Genomic DNA, 20,765 nt, shown 5'->3' with positions numbered 1-20,765 from the left:
AAAACTCTCCATTCTTTCACTTGGTGTAGTATATGATTAATTTGCAAATGTTTCATTATGTGCTTATGAATAGTATTTGTAATGGTTTTGTTGTGAGTTCAATGATTTATGTATATAATTTTTAGAGTGAAAGAGAGATTAAGTGAAGTGAGCAAGCATTCTGGAGAGTGTAGGAGTTGTATTGGATTTAAATGGAAACCCGTGGGAGAGGGAGGGGGAAGGGGGTCCAACCTGTCTTAGCGGTAATGTTTGCGGCAATAATCGTGGATATTTGCGCGGTAATATGTGCGGTAAAGTGCCGCTTCTGCATCAAAACGATTCTCTCTCCTCATTTTGAATTCCTCTCTCTTGTTTTGCGATAATGGCCCGCGGTAAACACCACGATCTCTCATAGTGATGATCTTTTGGTGTTCTACCCAGAATCTTACTGTAATCCAATGAAAGTAATGTAATTTACAAAATCATTCCAAAAGTTTGCTTTGTCTAAAATGGGGTTATGGAGTTGTGTTTAGACAACGAGTGTTTTGTATTGTAGTTAATCTAATCATGATTTATTTCAGGAGGTCAAAGAATCTATTTCTTATTGCAGTGTATCTAAATACTTCATTAGTATATACGATAGTTTTCAAAACCAAAGAAAATTAAGTGAAGGTCTATATATTTGACTATTTGAACTCCTCATTTTTGTGCACCATTCTCAACTTCATCAAAAGCCTTGTAGTTCTCAACAAGTATGGATTGGCAAGACATGATAAAAAATGAGTGACTTGATAAATTAAAAACGCTAGACTTTTAAATTCTTTATACTATCAATTTGGAAATTAAAGCTTTGTGAAAGTAGTAACGTGATTACAATGAGATCAACTCTCATACAAGGTGAAATATGGTGACATGAATTTTTAGCCATTAATTACACAATAGGAGAAATAGCTACAAGGATGATTACAATAGATACTATGAACCATCTTTGAGGGAGTGGGAAGGATGGTCGTGATCACTCATGAGTGGAGAGTGGTTGGATGGTTTTGTCTCAATGCTAAGAATATTCCTTGCATTGTCCACATTGCTATCTTGGGAAGTCGAATTGTAACTAAGAATGGATGTGATGGCAGCCGCAAGGGCGGCCGTGAAGGTGGGGTTGGAGGTAATGGCAGCAGCCGCATGAGCCACCGAAGCATTATCGAAAGAGGATAGGCTTTGCATTAAGGGGGGAGGTGGAGGCTTGATGGATAGGGGGGAAAAAGAAGGCTGGTGAGGGTAGAGGAGAGAGGTTGATGAGCTAAGGTTTGGGTTGAGGTTAGAAGGCCTAAGGCTTGGATTAAGGTTACTAGAGCTATTAAGGGTGGGAAGAGGCTGATGACGTTGGCCGAGGGCAGAACGGGTAGGGATGAGGCCAAGGTCTGGAGCATAGGATAAATCAAAATGATTAAAATTGTTGTTGAGCAAGTGAGAGGCAGTTGGTGGGGTCTTGGTGAGGTCAAGGGTGATGGTGGGAAAGGGTGCCGATGCTGAGATGGTTGTGCTTGCGATATTATTAGGGCTAACGTGGGTTGCAGCAAAGAGGCTAGCTGCTCGCATGCCATCCATGCTAGACACGGACCCTGCCAGCAGCATGTTGGCTGCCGCTGAAGTTGTAGAGGCCATCCCCATGGCAGCCCGCGGTAATGGATGATTGTGGGTCCCTTCATATGTGTTAATCAATATGGATATATCATCTGCACACCTTTGTACCTAAACATCCAAACATCAGATTAAAACAATTTGAGTATATACTGTAATGTAAAAAGTATACAATATATTCACATTATCCTACAGATGATCCGTAGCCCAACGCTTTTAATAGGATTCAATATGCACATCCTTTTATGGAACTTTCAATACCATTTTTATTTTTATTTTGCAGATTGTGCTAGTTACACACCCACACCCGCATGTTGCAGGGGTTGAACCATAGCGGATGCGCCCCTCTCCTTTATCACTCCATCAACTCCCCTTTACAACTCTCAACACTATCTGGAAGTAGTGGTGAGCGTTACCAGGTCATAAGGATATCAATTGACCCAACACCATATTTTTCTCCTTGCTCAAAGCTTACGATAACTCATTTGTCCTTTTCCAAAACCTTTTATCTCAAAAATCTTCCTGAAAGAAATACGATGCAATGTTTCTAGTATCAAGGTGATTTCAAGAAAACAAAGAACTTTTTATGGAATCGCAAACCATAGCCATATCCACTTTAAGAGTACCCTTTACTAAGCTACAAATATTGTGTCAAAGTATTCTCACATTCTCAATTCAGATTTAGAGTCTAAATATGAAGTTCATCAAAGTATCTATTAATTTATACGCTTGAGGGCTAGGGATGTAGTATCGTATATATTATAGCAAAATTAAGTAATTTATGGCTAGCCTAGTGCTTAGGGTGGATGTGTGGGTGTGTAAAGACCCAAGTTTATCTCCTAAAACCATCTTTCAAGTTTCAAGTGTAAAAGGCATATATAGACAATCCTTGCAATATTTTGGCTATCTTGCCTTTTTGTTTTTGTCTTTTGGGTCCTCAGGAAGTGATGCCATAACACTACAAAAGGCTATTCATATTAGCGACGCTCACACAGCGACGTTCAAAAAAAAATTTCCTGGCGTCGCTATGAGCGTCGCAACTTTCTTTGTAAATTTGCGACGCTCATAGCGACGCCCGCTGGGCTAAAAAAATAATCGAGTGCGTCCAAAAACTCAGATCTCAGATCTGAATTTTTCGACGTCCTCAAGCAAGGAGCAGGTAACGCTCTCCCTCTCTCTCTCTCTCTCTCTCTCTCTCTCTCTCTTTTTCTTCTCCACACACACACACACACACACACACACACACACACACACACACACACGAGGAGAGGAAGGAGAGCCAGGTATGCTCCTTCCCTCTCCTCATTCTCATGTTCCCTTCCCCTCTTTCTCTCTCCCTCTCTCTCTCTCTCACACACACACATAGTGTTTTTGAGAGAGAGAGAGAGAGAGAGAGAGAGAGAGAGAGAGTACAAACAAAAACAAAAACGCACACACACATACATAAACAAAGAATGCACACACACATTGAGAGAGGAAAAGAGAGAGAGAGTATGCATAAACAAAAAACGCACGCATTGAGAGAGGAAAAGAGAGAGAGAACATGCATAAACAAAAAACGCACACATTGAGAGAGAAAAAGAGAGAGAAAACATGCATACGATCCAAAAAAACGCACACACATTGAGAGAGAAAGAGAGAGAAACTAATTTAACGTCGTAGGAAACTAATTAAAATTAAAAGACCTAAAGATCTAGTCGACAAGGAGTTGAACTCAAGACCTATTATTCAAGAGGGAAATGGCATAATCAATCTATCATACTTGGCATGGGTGATAGAAAGGTTATACCATTTATCTCTTTTTATTGGCACACACATCCACACATGCGCACACACACAAGAAGAAGAGAGTTATAACGTCGTAGGAAACTATCTTAAAAGACGTTAAAGATTAGGTTATATGTAGACTTACATTAAATTAGATTTAGGTTTATTTTTAACTAGATTTACGTTTATTTACGCTAGATTTAGATTTACGTTATATTAGATTAGATTTAGGTCTCCATAGACTGCGATGCTTGCATGAAGCGGGTGAAGAAAACCCTCAATGGAATATAGGGTATTGTTGCCTTCACTCATGGTGGGCTCCGTCGATCCAAAAGTACTGGTGAAATGTCTTCAGAAGATAGGGAAGAAGGTGGATCTTCAGGGCGGCAAGAGTCACTACATCCCCGACACAATGACCATCTAGACAACCTCTAGTCATTCAACAGCAACTTCAAAGTTAGTAACAAGAGCAAGAACGGTCTAAAGGGCCAATTGCTGTCGTCAGATGTGGATGGAGATGAGGCAGCGTCACCGCCGGAAGTTAACTCTCACATCTTTAGTGATGAGAATGCCAAATCTTGCCGAGTTTAGGGAAAAATTATGTGTTAAATCAGTTTTAAGGTTCTTATAATCCCTGTTAGTTTAGTTCTTTGTTTTTAATATAACATAATTTACGTTAGATTTAGATTTATGTTATATTAGATTAGACTTAGGTTTATTTAGGTTTACCCACACACACACACACACACACAAGAAGAAGAGAGTTTTAACGTCGTAGGAAACTATCCCAAAAGACGTTAAAGATTAGGTTAGATGTAGACTTACGTTAAATTAGATTTAGGTTTATTTTTAGTTAGATTTACGTTTATTTAGATTTACGCTTATTTAGATTTACGCTTATTTACGTTAGATCGAGTCCACGCAAGAATTATTTACGGTTTAGGGTTTAGAGTTAGACGAACAGTGAAAAGATCTACTGTGAAAAGATGTTAAGATGCTGTGAAGTGCTACAGCTAGAGAAGAGGCAAAGGGGTTTTGTCCACTACATGCAGTATCATGTAGACGTGGGTGTGTAGATTTCTTGTACCCACAAATATAGGTATTGACCAATAAAGACGAGATTATAACCCGGTGGTTCTGATCTCCGTGCACCTCTAGACCGAGGTGTGCGGGGGTTGGACATGACTAGAGAATGTGAGGTAAAGAGAGAGAGAGAGAGAGAGAGAGAGAGAGAGAGAGAGAGAGAGAGAGAGAGATAAAACGAAGAATGCCAATAGAATATTAAATTTGTTGTCCAGGTTATAAGTTTTTTATCCTCATTATGAGTAGTGACGAGGATGTGGGACCGTCCAACCGAAACACCTATCTCTCAACGAGGGTCTTATGTCCTTGTAATCAATGCAAGCATGCTGTGCGACGGACAAGATGTGTTTCTTTGCAGCACGTTCGCGAATTTGGTGAGTTCGATCCATCTATTATAGATCGAGTTGTTGCCAATTATAACTCGTCGGACTCTGACGCTGGCCAACAAGCAGCAATCTTGCAACCCAATAGACGTGTTGGCAGGCGCTTTGGTCAAGCAGCATATGTGAGGCCACAAGATGTAGCCTCTGACAGCTCGGGGGATGATCATGCAGAGCACATTCCCAACGAGGCAATGTTTGAGCCCGAGATTGATGAAATGATCGAGACGATCATGGATTCAGAAAGGCTTATCTATGATGATATGAAAAGTGAAGCCGATACGCCATTGTATAATGGAGCACGTATGTCTAGATTGAAAGCACTCCTGGTTCTTCTCAACATGCAGGCAAAGTTTGGATGGAGTGACACTAGCGTCACAACGCTTTTCAGGTGATCTATTACAATTAGTTTACTTTAATAAAACTCTAAATGTATAATGATCTGATAGATTTTTACACGACTGTATCATATTTTTATGTTGTGTAGATTGCTGAAAGAGCACATACTACCAGCTGACAATGTGATGCCAGATTCCCGAGATGAAGCAAGAAAGATTTTGCGAAACTTGGGGATGGATTACAATTCTATCCACGCTTGTCCTAATGACTGCATTCTTTTCAGAGGGGAATACATAGACATGGAGAAGTGTCCGAAATGTGATTCCGAAAGATATCGAGTAGATCTCCACGGAACAAAAATTCCACAAAAGGTTTTGCGACATTTCCCTCTGCTTCCTTGCATCAAGCATTTCTTCGAATGTAAGTCCATGGCCGCCCTAGCATCATGGCATGAGGAGAATAAATCTTCGGATGGTGTGCTACGAATTCCTGCAGATTGCGTAGCCTAGAAACATATAGATGGAACATGGTCGGATTTTGCCAGGGAAGCTCGAAATTTGCGCTTAGGCCTGGCTATGGATGGCGTAAATCCATTTGGTCAAAGATCAACATCTTACAGTGTATGGCCCGTTGTCATCGTCAACTACAACATTCCCCCGTGGTTGACTACGAAGAAGGGGCACCTATGGCTAAGCTTGATTGTGCCAGGGTGATATAAAGTGGGGAATATGGATGTGTATCTTCGTCCACTATTGGAAGAGCTACAACAATTGTGGATTGGCATAGAGGTGGTGGATATGAGCCGACACACAGGACGACGGAATGCTTTGATCAGAGGCATTCTAATGTGGACCATGCATGACTATCCCGGGCATCATCATGGATGATGACGGCAAGAAGGTGATCTCGCGCATGCGTGGTCTTTGCTCTCAGCTGTTTAGACACTACATACTAAACAAATGGAGTGAAGTACCAAGTGATTTAAAAAATAGAGTCATCAGCATACTTCATGATGAGTTTCCCGTTCCAACACGGGATCAGCGCTTCAATGAAGACCTGATGAAGATTCGAATGCGCGAATACTGCAAACACAAGCGTTCCGAAGTGCAAAAAGCAATCAAGAATGGGTGGAACAGGCCAGATTGGTTGGCCAAAGAAGATTGGAAGAATGCGAAGAAAGCAGCGCGCGAGAATCCCGACAAGTGGAAGCAACAAAAGGATGCAGCCAGAGCGCGAGTAGAGGCAGGGAGCTCGCACCACTTGGGGAGCGGTGGATGGGCATCATTTGAGGCCGATTTTGTAAGTGTTTTCACATTGCTCTTTATGTTCGATAGTTTAGGGTTTATGAGTTTTTTAATTCTAACATAATGAAATCTTTGTATGTTTTGACAGTGGCCGATGACAGGACGTGATCCCACACCGTACGAGCACGAGTACGCAGGCAGGAAGGGCTTAAACGCCCTGATGGACATTCTCAGTTCTCGCGGCGGCATGGTTAGTATTAGGGTTTACTCTTTTTTATTTTTTGTATTGTTTTATAAATGTCGTTATATGTTTATACTTACTGAAAGCTGTCTTATTGTCTTTTTTTGCAGAATCCGACAGATACGCCGCTTGGACGCGATGAGACGTCTGACTAGACGACGTCAGTTTAGCCGTAGCTAGATAGCATTAGTTTAGGGTTTCTCATAGCTTATGTATCATGAGACGGATTTTATACATCTTTTTGAACCATGTATATTATTACATTTGTCACCGCAGTTCCTTTTGCCAAACAATTCTTTATGCCTATGATGTTGTACAATTATCATTATTACATTTGCCAATCAATTCATTTTGCCTATGATGTGTACAATTGTCAATTTTGCAAACAATGCGTCTTGTGGGTGACTATTTTGGGTCTATTATCTACCCTTGCACTTTTTTTAAAAAGTGAATCAAATACAATATGGTTGATGGGTTGAATGTCTTGCCACCAAAAAAAAATTCTCTCGGGCGTCGCTATAACCGTCGCTATTTATGGCTCTGTAGCGTCGCTATGAGCGTCGCTATAGTCTGCAGTTTAAACGTCGCTATAAGCGTCGCTATGAGCGTCTCTATATAGCGACGCCTATAACGACGCATATAGCGACGCTCTCGTAGCGACGGTTTTAACGACGCCGAGGGTTATAAAAACCCAATGTATTTTTGTCGCTAACAGCGTCACAAGAGTACACAACCTCTTGTAGTGTAAGTCAAGAAGCCAAATTGAGCACTATTTATCAGAGTACTTTTAGATGAGGTTTTTATGCTCTCTTATGGCTTCTCTTTTTATCACATGCACTATAAGTTGCTTGAGTAAAGATACACTTATACATACCGTTTAGAACCATCAACCTCTTGGTTGGAGACATGCATGGTTTTAAATTACATTTGGTTTCAAGAGTATATCCAAGCGGGTTTTCTTGTTATCTCATGAGATTCTCCTTAACAAACCCCTTTTGCAAAATTGGGGACGCCTACTAGGATTGACCATGTTTTTTAGAGCTATTTTAGTTGAGAACTCCATGACATAAATAAATTAAAAAGCTAGGTTTTCCTTGGAGGAATGTTTTCTTAATTTTAACTTACAAATCGGTACATTATGCACGCAAACTTGGTTCTACGACAATTTTAGAGTGCATATCTTGAATGCAAGTGACTTATGTATTCTTATGATGATTTTCTAGATTGAAATCTTTCCTCTTCTAGCTATTTTAGTCCTTTCAATGTGCTCGCAAAGGTCGAATATTTATTTTACGTGGAATCTAAAAAAAACGGTGCACATATAACAAAAGGCATTTTCTTATCCTACTATGCAAAAATGTGATCTAAATATTTAGATTTTTGCAAATGCATTGGAAATTGGGATATGGTTATGAGAACTAATACATGAAATTTCACATGCAAGATCTAGTTGTGTCTATACATAGTACATAAAATTGAACATAGGTGAAGAACATTACTTGCTTTCTCACTGGACATCCTGGTGCCATGGTACACCTATAATAAGCCCTTGGACATGGATTCCCTTTTGCCATCTTTTGCCCATATTTTCTCCATTGACAACCATCCCTTAGCTGTTAAAAGACATTCCACCATAGTAGAGAATATTTAGAAAATATTTATCTAATAAAATGTTCAAAACAATTTCATGGAATAAACTTCACTACATCACTCTACCTTCCATTATTCTATATTTCATGAGATGCTTTCAAATTAGAATACCATCCAAACCTTTCAAAATGAGTGACATTGTGAGCTTAATCATGACACATCATAATAAATAGTTCTACTTGAAGATTTTAAGGTCTGCAATCTCACCTTTTGAGGTGATTTTTAGCTTTTTGAGCACCTTGTAAGCTAGAAGAATCCCATACTAGTCTAGGCCTGCAATCTCCTCGTTTGAGGTAATCTTGCCTCTTGAGGTAATTTTCAGCTTTTTGAGAACCTTGTAATTTGTGAATTGTGATGCTCTATCATAAATTTGTTTTGATTACCATACATATATGCTTCCAAATACACATTCATTTTAGCTTGAAAATTATCCATTCTTGTGCAAGAGCCTTGCACTTTTCTCAAATTTAAAAAGATTCTTGTGTATATGTTTTAAATGCTTCCAAGTAGGCTGATTAAAGCATATAATACTATTTTTTAAAATATGGATCAAATTGATTTAGTGGTGCCTTATTCTAGTATAAATGACACTCTTAGCATTTTTATATCTCCGTCAAGGTCCTTGGGAGGGGGTAGCAAATCCTGGCTCTCCATTTACTAGAGATTAAATGGCATAATCAAAGATGACAACCATGGGATGCATGCCATGTGTCACTGCATAGAAAGCAGTACAGAGACCAATGCAGACTCTTGTGAAATGGACCAATACCACTCAAAACAGTCACTCAAACCACAGAAGATTGTACCACACAAGACCCGCACATAACTGTTGTCACACACAGTCAATCAACAACTACCACAAAAACCCGAAGCCCAAGCTCGATGAGTGCCCCCCCTCGCCAAGGACCCTTGATGGTCGGGAATGGGTCTCAAGTGTCCATTCCCCAAAATAATTGCTCCCATACGACACCAACGCCCATTCCCCAATTGCTCGCATGCGGCTCCCGGCTCCCGGCGGTCGTCATGTGTCGTAATTATTTTGGGGAATGGGCACTTGAGGCCCATTCCCTACACCATAATTATAAGACTTTATATACATAGCATAGAAGTTACAAGATACATTTGAATCATTTACAATACACAAAAAAATAAAACTTTTTATTGCATGTTAATTGGGCTCCAAATAAAATGTCCCAAGTCCTTTTGTAGGTCCATTAGATTCAGCTCATTCCCAATGTTCCAGTTCATTATATTTAGATCATAGCCTGGTATAATTTCATATGAAACGTGTTGTCAATATTCAAGTAGAATGTACCCAAATTTGGTGTTAAATGATGTGATTATATAGTTTAATTTCATGATAAATTGAAGCATTCAATCAAATAAAATGTCAATATTGTTCTCGAGTGTACATATCAATTTCGCTGAAAAACATGAGAAAGCTTAGGTCTACATCAGTTTCACTTCAATGACATCAATATCATTCTCTTTCAAATTACAATATAGAATACTGATGAAAGAGTTGTGCTTTATATCTTTTTGGTCATCGATTCATTTATTTTATGGAAGGATCACAACGTGATGTATATTTTTGGTGACCCTCATCATGTTACAATATCATTAATTTCTTCATGAAAAAAACATCTAAATTAATATTTTCTACACTGCAAATTAGAGCTATACATAAAAACCTAGAAGCTTGTTATTCAGTTTCAATTTAACAATTTAGGGATGGACCCTTAGAACCTTGTAATTACATTATGATTTTCATTTCCAATAATAAATAATCTAACCATAGATTTTTTAACATCTTATTTTTAAATACTTGAAATTTTATATTTGGAGCACCAACAAGTAGCAGCTTTGACTACAAGCTAGATGCATGTCGAGGTGACCATATTGCATTCATTGTAGGTACAAAGTACCTGATATTGACTAGTATTTGATTATTTCAATACAAATAAAAATAGCCAATTGATATCCAAAAGAAATCAAACCCGAAAAATCACCTATGACACATGTGTTTAAGAGGTATTTTCAAAATTTGCACACACATAATTCAACATAAATGAAATGACCCACCCTATAATTTCTTCAAAATTGCATATTTCTTAACCCCCCTAGGTACAATTGTTATCCATTCAGCTATAAGTAGCATGACATATAATATCTAAGGTCCCAATATGGTCTTAATGAAAAAATACTTTATTTGTGAGGCCGAATGGAGATTTCTTTATATATATATATATATATATATATAAGGCTTTGTGACCTTAAAATTGAATCAAAAAAATATGTATAGATGTAACTACATTTTCTAGCGGGAGTAAACGATGCACTTCTAGGACTCAGGTGGTCATAAATAGCAAGTTTGAAAGCATCAAATTGCACATCTAGTACTCACCATACAAAGATCTATAAAAGGGAATTTAAATACCATCTTTAGCTGGGGTCACACTATGTGTTAGTGGGGGCAAGATGGAAATTTCATTGCACCGGGTCACACCCAAACTTGAAGTAGTGGATGAAAAAGGGAACACCTAGTTTTAAGGAAACATGGGGACGATCTGAATGAAGAGGAAAGAACTTCTCAACTTCCTAAAAGATAGCTTAAACCCTTCCATTTTGAACATACTGGTGCAGTTAAAGTAAACGTTATGTATTTGCGGATGATAACATGGACTTGTTATTATTTAGAAAGTGCTAAACCTGCTAGCACATGGTGTGACTCAGCTCTTATATACAAAGTGTATACAAAGCCAAAGTTCTACTTTTGAGTGTCCCAAAAAATCTATAAATGAAAACAAGTGTTATTATATATTTTGTGCTTCATCACTTCACGTTTAACATAGGAATCATACTTATGGATGCTGATCGAGAAAGGAATAATATAACTATTTAGATACTAACTTTTACTTTGTAATGTAAATATTTCTTAATAAATGCATATACTAATAATAAAGCTCTGAGATTTTAAACTCTTGAACTTTAGAAATCTTTGAAAAAAACCCTCCACTAGTTAGGGGTGTGCACACAGAGTACTAGTGTCATGGATGGGGTTGAATATGACCCCGATAGCTAGTGCAAACAAACCTATTGGCAAGGACTTTGTATTTGTGGTTGAGGGTAAGAAAAGGATTGATGTCCCTGGGTTGGAGAAGATTTTGAAGCCCTCTTCTTTCGGAGAGCAGACTCTATCCAAGGAAATGCTTCTTGAGATGGCCGTTTTGCTCAGTCAGAATAAGGAATAAGACCGCTTTGTTATGAATGTTAATTTCAATCCAAAGCTAGTTCTACAGACCTTGGAGACTTGTTGAACCGAATTTGTGGTTCTTTATTTCATGGGTCGATGGGATGACCACACAAGGTTTATGAGAGTGGGCCACTACAGCGCTTGACAATCGTAATGAGATCAACTCCTTTACAATTGTGGTTAAAGGGTTCTATGTGGTGGCTTGCACTTCCGAGCAAGCGGTTCAAGATCTCATGATAAGAGGAGGGGTCTGGGGAGGCATTCTACTTCACGTATGTCATGTCGCGGATGTCGAAATTTTGCCCCTTGAGGAGATGATGACTTTTTATCATGTGTGAGTCACACTGAAGGAACTGCCTATATGCCTTCATGACCATGTTCTCACCATCGCTTCCTCACTTGCCAAGCCTTGTTTATCTCGAGGCTACTAAATACTAGATCCGTATTGGATGTCAAGGTATGCGTGTTTTGGAACATGAGCCAAGTTGTTTCCAAATATGTAGACCTCAACATGGGAGATTTTGGCGCCTTTCCTTAAGAGCTAGCATTTTCCACCTTCCCCAATGCTTGCTACAAATGTCATAGAATTGGTCAATTTGCAACAAATTGCCCTGAGGCAGCAGCGGTCAGTAAGTCGATGACCAACCCCATTCCACGGTATAGGACAACCTGGAGACGGGTTTCTAGAGAGGATAAACTATCAGCAGAGGTCTCCAGGATGGAGGTAAAGTCCAGTGAACATGATGGGAAGTTGGCTGAAGTGATGGGTTGCCCTTTAGTGTAAGTACAAGAGGAACCAACAACATCGGTCGTGCGCGCTACCATCAAATTATAGCTATGCTAAGGGAAGAATACTATCTCATGCAACATGAATCTAGCTAGAGGCACCCTTGGGGGGCTCACTATATGTAAAACTGCTGAACCACTTTTGCAGAGTTGGACATACATTAAAAAATTAAAATTAATGTAATCTTTTTGCTTTCCATGAATATGGCACACCCTTTTCCTATTCAATTTGCGTATCTAGCCTTGACTGGTATGTACCCTTCTATGTGTTAATGATAATGTCCTAAAATAGGGTTGTGCTGTTGAATTTATGCATAACGTTAACATATTCACAAGTGAGTCCCCCCAAGGAGGTACCTCCCAATTGTGCATTTCTAAACAACTAACACTACTTAAACATGGACTTGTAACATTGTTTATTCACAATTTTCTTGTTGATTTTTCATAGGTAAAGTGTTTGTATGTTTAATTGATGCTAGCTTGTACCCACCTTATATCCTAAGTCTATTTTATCATGAAAGTCTCCATATTTCTTAAGTGATTCTAGCTCATATCCATCTTGTTTAACTGAAGTCTTGGTCAACTCACACTTTTTAGTTGTATGTGGCATTGGAGTCAAGATTAATAGTTAATAAATATATAATAGTAGAGTGGAGGGGGAATAGTTATAGAATTAACCCTGCTAAAGTTGCTAACCTCTATTAGGTCTCCACAACTTTAGGGGAAGAAATCCTTCTAAAACATCTCAAAGTCTTATGTGAAGGTGGAGTTTAGGAAATGAAAAGCCTCATAAATGGAGTGCAAAGTCAAAAGACATTGCATGTACATATAAAGAGATGGCCGAACGTGCAATATTCAACACTGTCATTCATTTTACGCTTGTATTCTTCTTTTTCTTTAAATTTTTCTTTTTAGACTTTTCTTGCACTATGTATGTATTGCATTTATTTTAATCTCTATTGTAGGTGTGATATATGTATGTATGTATACATGTATGTGGGATAGGATGAATTAATGAATTTTGCATGTAAGAGATGAGTAATACCATGGGGGCGTCCGAGCGAGCACGGACAGAAACGCGAGCTTTGCGAGCTGCGGGGTTGTCTGAGGGCGCGGGCGACGCTTGAGTGATGCTGTGGGAATCGAGCTTTTGCAGCTTAAAGGGCTGCGCATGCACGTGATCACTATCCTTTGCTGCAGTAAAACTATATGGCTGCTCATGTTCCCCTGCTCTTCTATTCACCAGGTCCAGCTTGGCTGGCGATGGCGCTGTCATATTTGGCTCTTCCTCTGCACAGCTCTCTTCCCCATCGTCATTAGTTACGTTGTGGTTCTTGAAAGCTTCTTCTAGAACCTCCACATCCCCATCGCTACTCTCATTTTTAATCTCTATTGTTGGCAGCACGCCATTGTTAGAGCTCCTTGTCCGATCGACAATATGGGCCAGCTCCACGCAGGCCCGGCCTCTTGCTGCTCCGTGATCTACCTGCAAATAAATAGCTGGTTATTGTAGAGCTTGAGGATGAACAGAATGATGTGGATAAAGATGGTTATAGCTGAATCAATGGAGATGATCATAGCTGCATGCTATAACCATCAATACTCTTATTTGCCAATAAAGTGACTAACCATAGCTAATCTAAGCTACGTGTTATCGGGCACTATAACACCACCTTTTTTCAAGACCCGGGGTTTTTTTTCTTGAAATTCATTGAATAATTAAAATCCTGTTCATAAATGTAATTCTATAAACTATATCTGCCAAATAGAATTCCCCTTGTTTTGATCTCATGTCCTATACTTATATTTTTTGAAGAGCCCCCTAAAGATTAATGGGGTTCTATGCAAATAGAGGATACACCATAGATTTTAAGATGCTATCCAAGTAGAATTGAAAATAATATCCCATGTTTCGGTTGCCTATAATTACTTGTAAGACCTATGTTTACATACCTTTACAGTATCTTGTAGAGAATGCGCGGGCCGGTTCACTATCATTTGAAAATGATCATCTTTTACATGCATCTCTAGATTGACATGGGGGTGGCCATTTGGCATGACCACCAACCATTCTGCTCGTAGCCTGTTGTAGCTCTCTGTTACATCCTTTAGAGTCTCTCTAAGCTTTTTGTTCTCTTGGTACACTTCTGAAAGCTCCTTTCTTAGTATCTCAACCTGTATCATAGTCATGCATGTTCTTAGTTTACACATGAAAAGGTTAAAAAAACCTAATGTCTAGCAAGAATGCAACAACATCTATGTAATATGATTATTATTTTTTTGGATTATTAGTATGAATTGTACTACAAGTGTATGTTGCAAAGACATGTTGTAAGTTAAAGAGGGTTAAAATAACAAGACAAGTACATATAGCAAATATAACATAAATTCAACAAAGCTCTTTGGAAGCTTTTCTAAAATTACCTTAAGGCATCCATTGTTAGAAAAACTTTTATATCACGTGAGTTCAAGCAGCACTTAACTAACCTCTCTTCACATACATACTTTTATGAATTAAATGACCCTTCTTTTTTTAAAACCCATAGATTTTTCAAAAGTGATGTTTAAAACTCTTTCTATCATGTAAATCTATAACTTTTTTGAAATTAAAAAATCCTCTCGATGAGTTCACGTGCTACAATTACATATTTTAAGGTGGACCCTCCGAAAAAATTTCAAAAAAAAAATCAATCTTCAAATTGTTTAATTTAGATAATACAAGTAGACTTTCCATTAAACTAGACACAACATTTGTTTTTTACTTTTTGGTTTAATGTATAAAGGAAATCAATGTTGCATTCTTCTTTTCACTATGTACCATGCACCTTGGAGTGTTTTAGTGACTTTTTCAACTCTGTGAGTAAACTCATGCATACTGATCAAAAGCTTGTATTGACACTAAGTTTGTAACTCTGCATAACACAAATTAAATGTCCTAGTTTTAGGGTTTTGAAAAAAACAAGTTGATATGCTTCTAGTGTACTTATCCGTCATAAAGTCCTCCATGCAGCTCAAAGATCAAACGCATCAGTCATGGCAAAATATATTTGATGAGAAATGTACTATTACTTGCTTGTGGTGACCTCCCAAAAGTGGATGCAATAATCGCATTTGTTAAAAACAACAAACTGTCTACAAGATCAAGCCTCTATCCTTGACATTAATAAGATCTTTTTTTCTAACACTAGAGTAACGTTTTTACTTGTACTATAAATGGAAAAAAATCAGCTATAGTCCACAGAACTTCCCAAAAAAAATTTAATATAGATTTGGATTTTTATAAAACTACTTTTTTGTGACTTTACCAACCTATAATTTTATAGCTATATATACTCAAATTAAGTATTAGAGATCCTTTATTGATGAATATTTGTTCTTAAACAACACACACAAAGGAAATCATCAACAACATAAAAACAAACCATATACTCCGAGACCTTGAAGCAGCTTTATGATTTTACTAAAATTGCATACATCTAAAACTTAGCTTTTGTAATTTGACATTCACAAGCCGTTGAAAAACTACCCATTACGAGTAATCAAAAATTCATAATGATGTTTTGATATGATCTATAGGTTTAGCATTATTCTCCAGTTAGTCAAACCGTACATATTCAAGAGAATGATACTTTGACCTTGAAATCATCTTAATTTTGATTCAACCAAAAACACTCCATGTTGTATTCTTAGTTATATAACATATTAATCCAAGTGTTATGTGGGTAAAAGCATGTATTGGTGGTACCGGTACCCTTAAAAAAAGTGGGTACTGGTGGAGTTTTTGCAAAAAAAGTCAAAACTTATCAGACTTTATATGTCTAGATTCTACATGAAAAAATATATCCATTGATATATATAAGGTGCTAGTTAATTTTACATGTAGCACATGAAGATAGAGCTTGTAAACTGTTGCCAAGGGACTGTCCAAGACATCCCTTCTTGGTACCACCAATACATGCTTTGGCCCATATAATTTTCATAAACAATTGTGTTCTAATACTATATTGTCCGTAAATACACATAAAATATTCAATTAGAATATGTTTAATATTCTAAAATTTTCAATAAACTTTAAAATTTTATCACTTAATTAGCATCAATAATTTATGTATTTGGGGCATAGAATTTTTAATCCCTTCAATATGTCACTTTAAAGCAAGGCTAGCTACTGATGTTTTAGTTGTTCTAAAGTCTAGATTTGAAGACAATTCGCGTTCTTTAAAATCTCACTCTAAAGAGATGCTATTGATGTTTTAGTTTTTTTTTAGTCCATATTTGAAGATGGTTAGCACCCTTGGACAACCTCATTTGTTGGCATACTTTAAGCTTTAAGTTCGGGGTGGTTCACCTCTTAGACATGCAAGTTATCACGTGAGTTCAAATGAATGGGTTTTTTAGTTGTCAAAATCTTAACATTTTAACCGGATTATATTAAAAGAAAGGGTTTTTTAATTGATTTTTTAAAAAATCAAAATTTTAAGAAAAGAGGTCATTTTATTACTTAAAACAGGTAAGTAAAGAGGTTTTTATAATACCCTTTGAACGCACGTTATATGAATAGTTTCTTAAAGGTGCACCCCTTTAGACTTTACGTAATGAAAATTTTTCATAGCACAAAGCGAAAAAGTAAATCTATAGCAAAAAAAAAAAGTGATCATTTCAACTTATTAGACAACTACGTACTAGCGTTAAGCACTCAACTTAATCCTATTTTTTGAAGTGAGATCTCAAAAAAATAAGTTGTAAGAAAGATTCTCGATCCATTAGATATGTGAAGCCAAAGCAAGCATTATTGAATTTAAACCAATCACTTCTTGATTCCTTGGATGAGGAAATTGTGGCTTCAAGGATATCATGAAACAGTCATTATCAAGATTTAAGGATGCTATCATAGAGATTAAGGCCCAATTAATGTAGACACTGTGGTGGCTTCAATTGCGTGAGGCTGATGACACTTGTACTTGGACTCATCTCAAGAGTGTGGATGGATAATTAAGTCCCTAGATCCCATGGTAGTACATAAGGCTTGGTTAAAACTCTTGACATAATGTGGGTCACATTAATGTAGGGTGGAGATGTTGCGTGGAGATGCATATTCCAATAAAATTCATCATGGTTGGTTCCCATGCATGCCAAAAAAATCCACTCAAAGCTTCTAGTACTCGATTTTTGCTAAGTTGTTTTCATAGGCCTAAGGTTTTTCTATGTCACAATTGTTGGTATAAGTATCACTGATTTAAACCATAAATCAGCACTTGTACCAATTTTATGAGATCAATGACGCTCATATCATTGCACACATCGATGGGTAGAGTTTTCAAATCCAACCATCTTGCACTTGTAAAGGCATAAAAATCCACTCAGCACTTTGATGCATGAGTGGGATTATTTATTTAATGACTGTACTCTATGCAAGAAATCATTGTATTAGACACCTAATGAGAATCTCAATAAGTTCACCTTGCCATAATCTAGTCATCTCGAAATTTATCCTCCTCAATGTATACATGCAATGACGTTTGTCGAAGTTTGTCGGCTATCAAGCAAGGGTTTGAATTGATGTGCATATCAAAAGTCCTTGCCATGCACACTTACTTAATTGATTAGTGAAAGTTTACTCATGAGCTAAGTCAATAGCTTTTAAGACTCTTGATCAACCTAGTCCAAGAGATACAAGGAATAGAAGATCCTTTAGATGGTGAAGCCTTTAGAAGAAGAAATCCCTTGTTTTAGTTTTAGACATTCATATGAACATAGTGACATAGTACTGACTTATTAGAAAAAGGTGTTCTTGTGGATTGCATAAAATAATATAGCCTAGTAGCCTTTCAAGAATTATAAATTGTGGATGATATCCAAGACCAAGGCATTAAATTCAGATGTAAGCTTGCAGAAAGAAGTTATTTTCAAGTGAATGGTTATGTCCCCTGCCCCCAATCGTACCTAGCTAGGTATGCGGTGCCTCCGGAGAAGAAGCTCATGATGTTATGCATTGTATGCTCCCTTTTCCTACATGAGAAAATATCTAAATCTTCGTCCCCCCCCTCCTCTTTTTTTTCGCCCCCTTCTAACCACACTCGCATCATGACTGCATGTGTCCTGATGGACAGATAAAGTGTATCATCAAACTATAAGGAGATAAAAGCCAATAGAAAAGGCATTTGAGATTCTTTGCTTACAAAACATTGAAGCAAGAAATACACTAATTGCCACATTATGAAGCAGGTTTAGAAACTGAATCATGCGCTCCACGTTTGTGATTGTAGACCGTTACTTTAATTCGATGCTAGATTCCATGCAGGGCAAAAGATAAGCCAAATTGATTAAAGAGGTTGATGGAGTATATACACTCAAATCTGTACGATGTCATTGATGGTAGAGTGGGGAATTACGTATTAAATATCAGAATATTGTTGTCAGAGAAATAAACTATAAGCCGGGGCAATTAAGATATAAGACGATAATAATATTGACATCGACGTAGAACTGTGTAGTAGTCAGGTACCTGATCAGCAGCTTGTAAAGACAAGTTCGGTGGTAATAATTTAGCGTTAGAGGGCCGCTCCCCTTCAGAGGCATGCAAATTATCAACTGCCTGCATCAACACAAACAATCAGTAAATTACAACCCGTAAACATTCATGCACATAGCTAATCAATTTTGGCAGGAGTACTTAAGACTTCGATTATTTAATCTTACAGGCTGCGCCGTCAATGATCTATCTCCGCCCGCTTTCAGCTGCAGCTTCCAGCCATTCAAATCAAGCCCTGTTAAGCTGGCTTTCTGGTAGACGCCATCACTACTACTACTACTAACATTAATATTGGTACTAGTCTTCACCTCCTGCAGCATCTGCAGCCGTGACCTGTACTCCAATAGGCCTGCAGATGGCCTCTCTGACATCTGCCGCAGGCCCGACATCTCGTCCAGATCCGCACGGGAGAAGTAATCTATGGTTACCAAACTATCCCCATTGACCCTAGTATCATCACAGAGATCCCCCATCCGCACCGAGTCGATCACATGCTGCTGCCGTCGTTTCTCTGCAGCCCCTGACGTCGCTGAAATATCTGCTCCCTCACGATTCTGACTCATTAGAGCAGAATTATTTAGCCTACTATCGCCTGCACCCTCCATACTTAACTTGGAGTAATCAGACCTTAATCACCCACTATTGTGTATATTGTTGAGCATGATAATGAAGGTCATTCCAGCACCACAGCTAGTGCTACCTGTCATAACTAGCCTAATTGAAATTAAAATTATATGTTAAGTAGCTAGGGGTTTGTATGCCACCTTAATATATGCAATCGATTAGTCATCAATATCCAGCTTTAGAATTTATTGAGAATTAATCAATAAGCATAGAATTGAAGTATGTAATTAAGCTGCCATATTGGGCTATCGATGGTTGTACTACACATAGCATAAGGGAGCACTCCTTCCTTGCACTCACTTTCTATGGCTATTTGTACCTCTCTCAACAGTACTACTGCAACTGGAAGGTGCTGCCAAAATTTGGCTAATTGAGTCCAACCCTAGAAGACAGATAATATAATTGATACTGCTCAATCAACAATGAATCCTTAACAGCCTCACATCAAGTCCATGACCTTTTTGGCCTTTGTGATTATCAGCGTGTATATATAATATCATATAGACTACTGGTCAATACATGATAATCTACTGGACTTGAAATTGATAAGGGTGATTATAATTATTGTGGTTAGCAGTTATTTTAGGCCTGAATGGTGGGGTAGCTGGCTTAAATTGGTCAGATAAAATGTGGTGAATTAGTTTGGGATCCAGGCCTAGAGATCAGTACCAAATTCTTCTCCTAGCTAGATTGATGAGGAAACAATGAACCATCAGCAGGGCCTGGGTGGGCCTATAGAAAGGAAAGCTCAAAGGTTGGGCCTTTTGATCGATCAAATTGGAAGAGCTCAAAGCTTCCTGACCCAGCACCTTATTGAAAGCAAAGAAAAGACTAATTGTGTACTACACGTGTAGGATTGTCAAGAAATTAAGCTCAGATTTTCTACCAATAATATTGTAATCGCCATTGGTCTTCTCCATTTCTCTTTAAATTGAAGCAATGCATTCAAAGAGGTTGCTTGATTCACCAATTAGAGATGTATTATTATTATGCATCATAATTCTTGTATGATTGATTGGACAATTAATTATAATTCTTGTGTAATTATAGTAATTATTGCATGAATATTATTAACAAGGAGGCTGAGAAATAATAACTCTTGTATAATAATTCATCATTGTTGTTGTCGAATATATAAATCAGTTCTATTTTTGCATGAAGTTATTAGAGATTGTGGGGTGTGATGTTTATTTTTTATTAAAAAATATTACAGTATGGTCACTTTGGAGACAGAGAAAGGGGGGCC

At 37.8% G+C, this 20,765-nt stretch overlaps 1 protein-coding gene across 2 annotated transcripts; it reads right to left on the bottom strand.

Annotated features, from left to right (window-relative positions):
* Positions 1 to 821: 821 nt before the first annotated feature.
* Positions 822 to 20,047, bottom strand: LOC147433779 (uncharacterized). Of its 2 annotated transcripts, XM_086489794.1 has the most exons (6): positions 19,063 to 20,038; positions 18,869 to 18,958; positions 14,317 to 14,538; positions 13,409 to 13,849; positions 8,174 to 8,287; positions 822 to 1,731 (listed from the first exon to the last, which is right to left on the bottom strand). In XM_086489794.1, exons 1-6 carry the CDS (start codon positions 19,498 to 19,500, stop codon positions 955 to 957), a joined length of 2,082 nt encoding a protein of 693 aa, XP_086345920.1. In that variant the 5' UTR covers positions 19,501 to 20,038; the 3' UTR covers positions 822 to 954. The 2 variants fall into 2 exon arrangements, with proteins under 2 accessions (XP_086345920.1, XP_086345921.1); XM_086489795.1 differs by lacking the exon at positions 8,174 to 8,287 and having other exon boundaries at positions 19,063 to 20,047.
* Positions 20,048 to 20,765: the final 718 nt, after the last annotated feature.

Source organism: Adiantum capillus-veneris, chromosome 19 (assembly GCF_014529385.1).
Source record: "Adiantum capillus-veneris isolate H3 chromosome 19, ASM1452938v2, whole genome shotgun sequence".
NCBI lineage: Eukaryota > Viridiplantae > Streptophyta > Polypodiopsida > Polypodiales > Pteridaceae > Adiantum > Adiantum capillus-veneris.
This window is presented reverse-complemented; position numbering and strand designations above follow the sequence as displayed.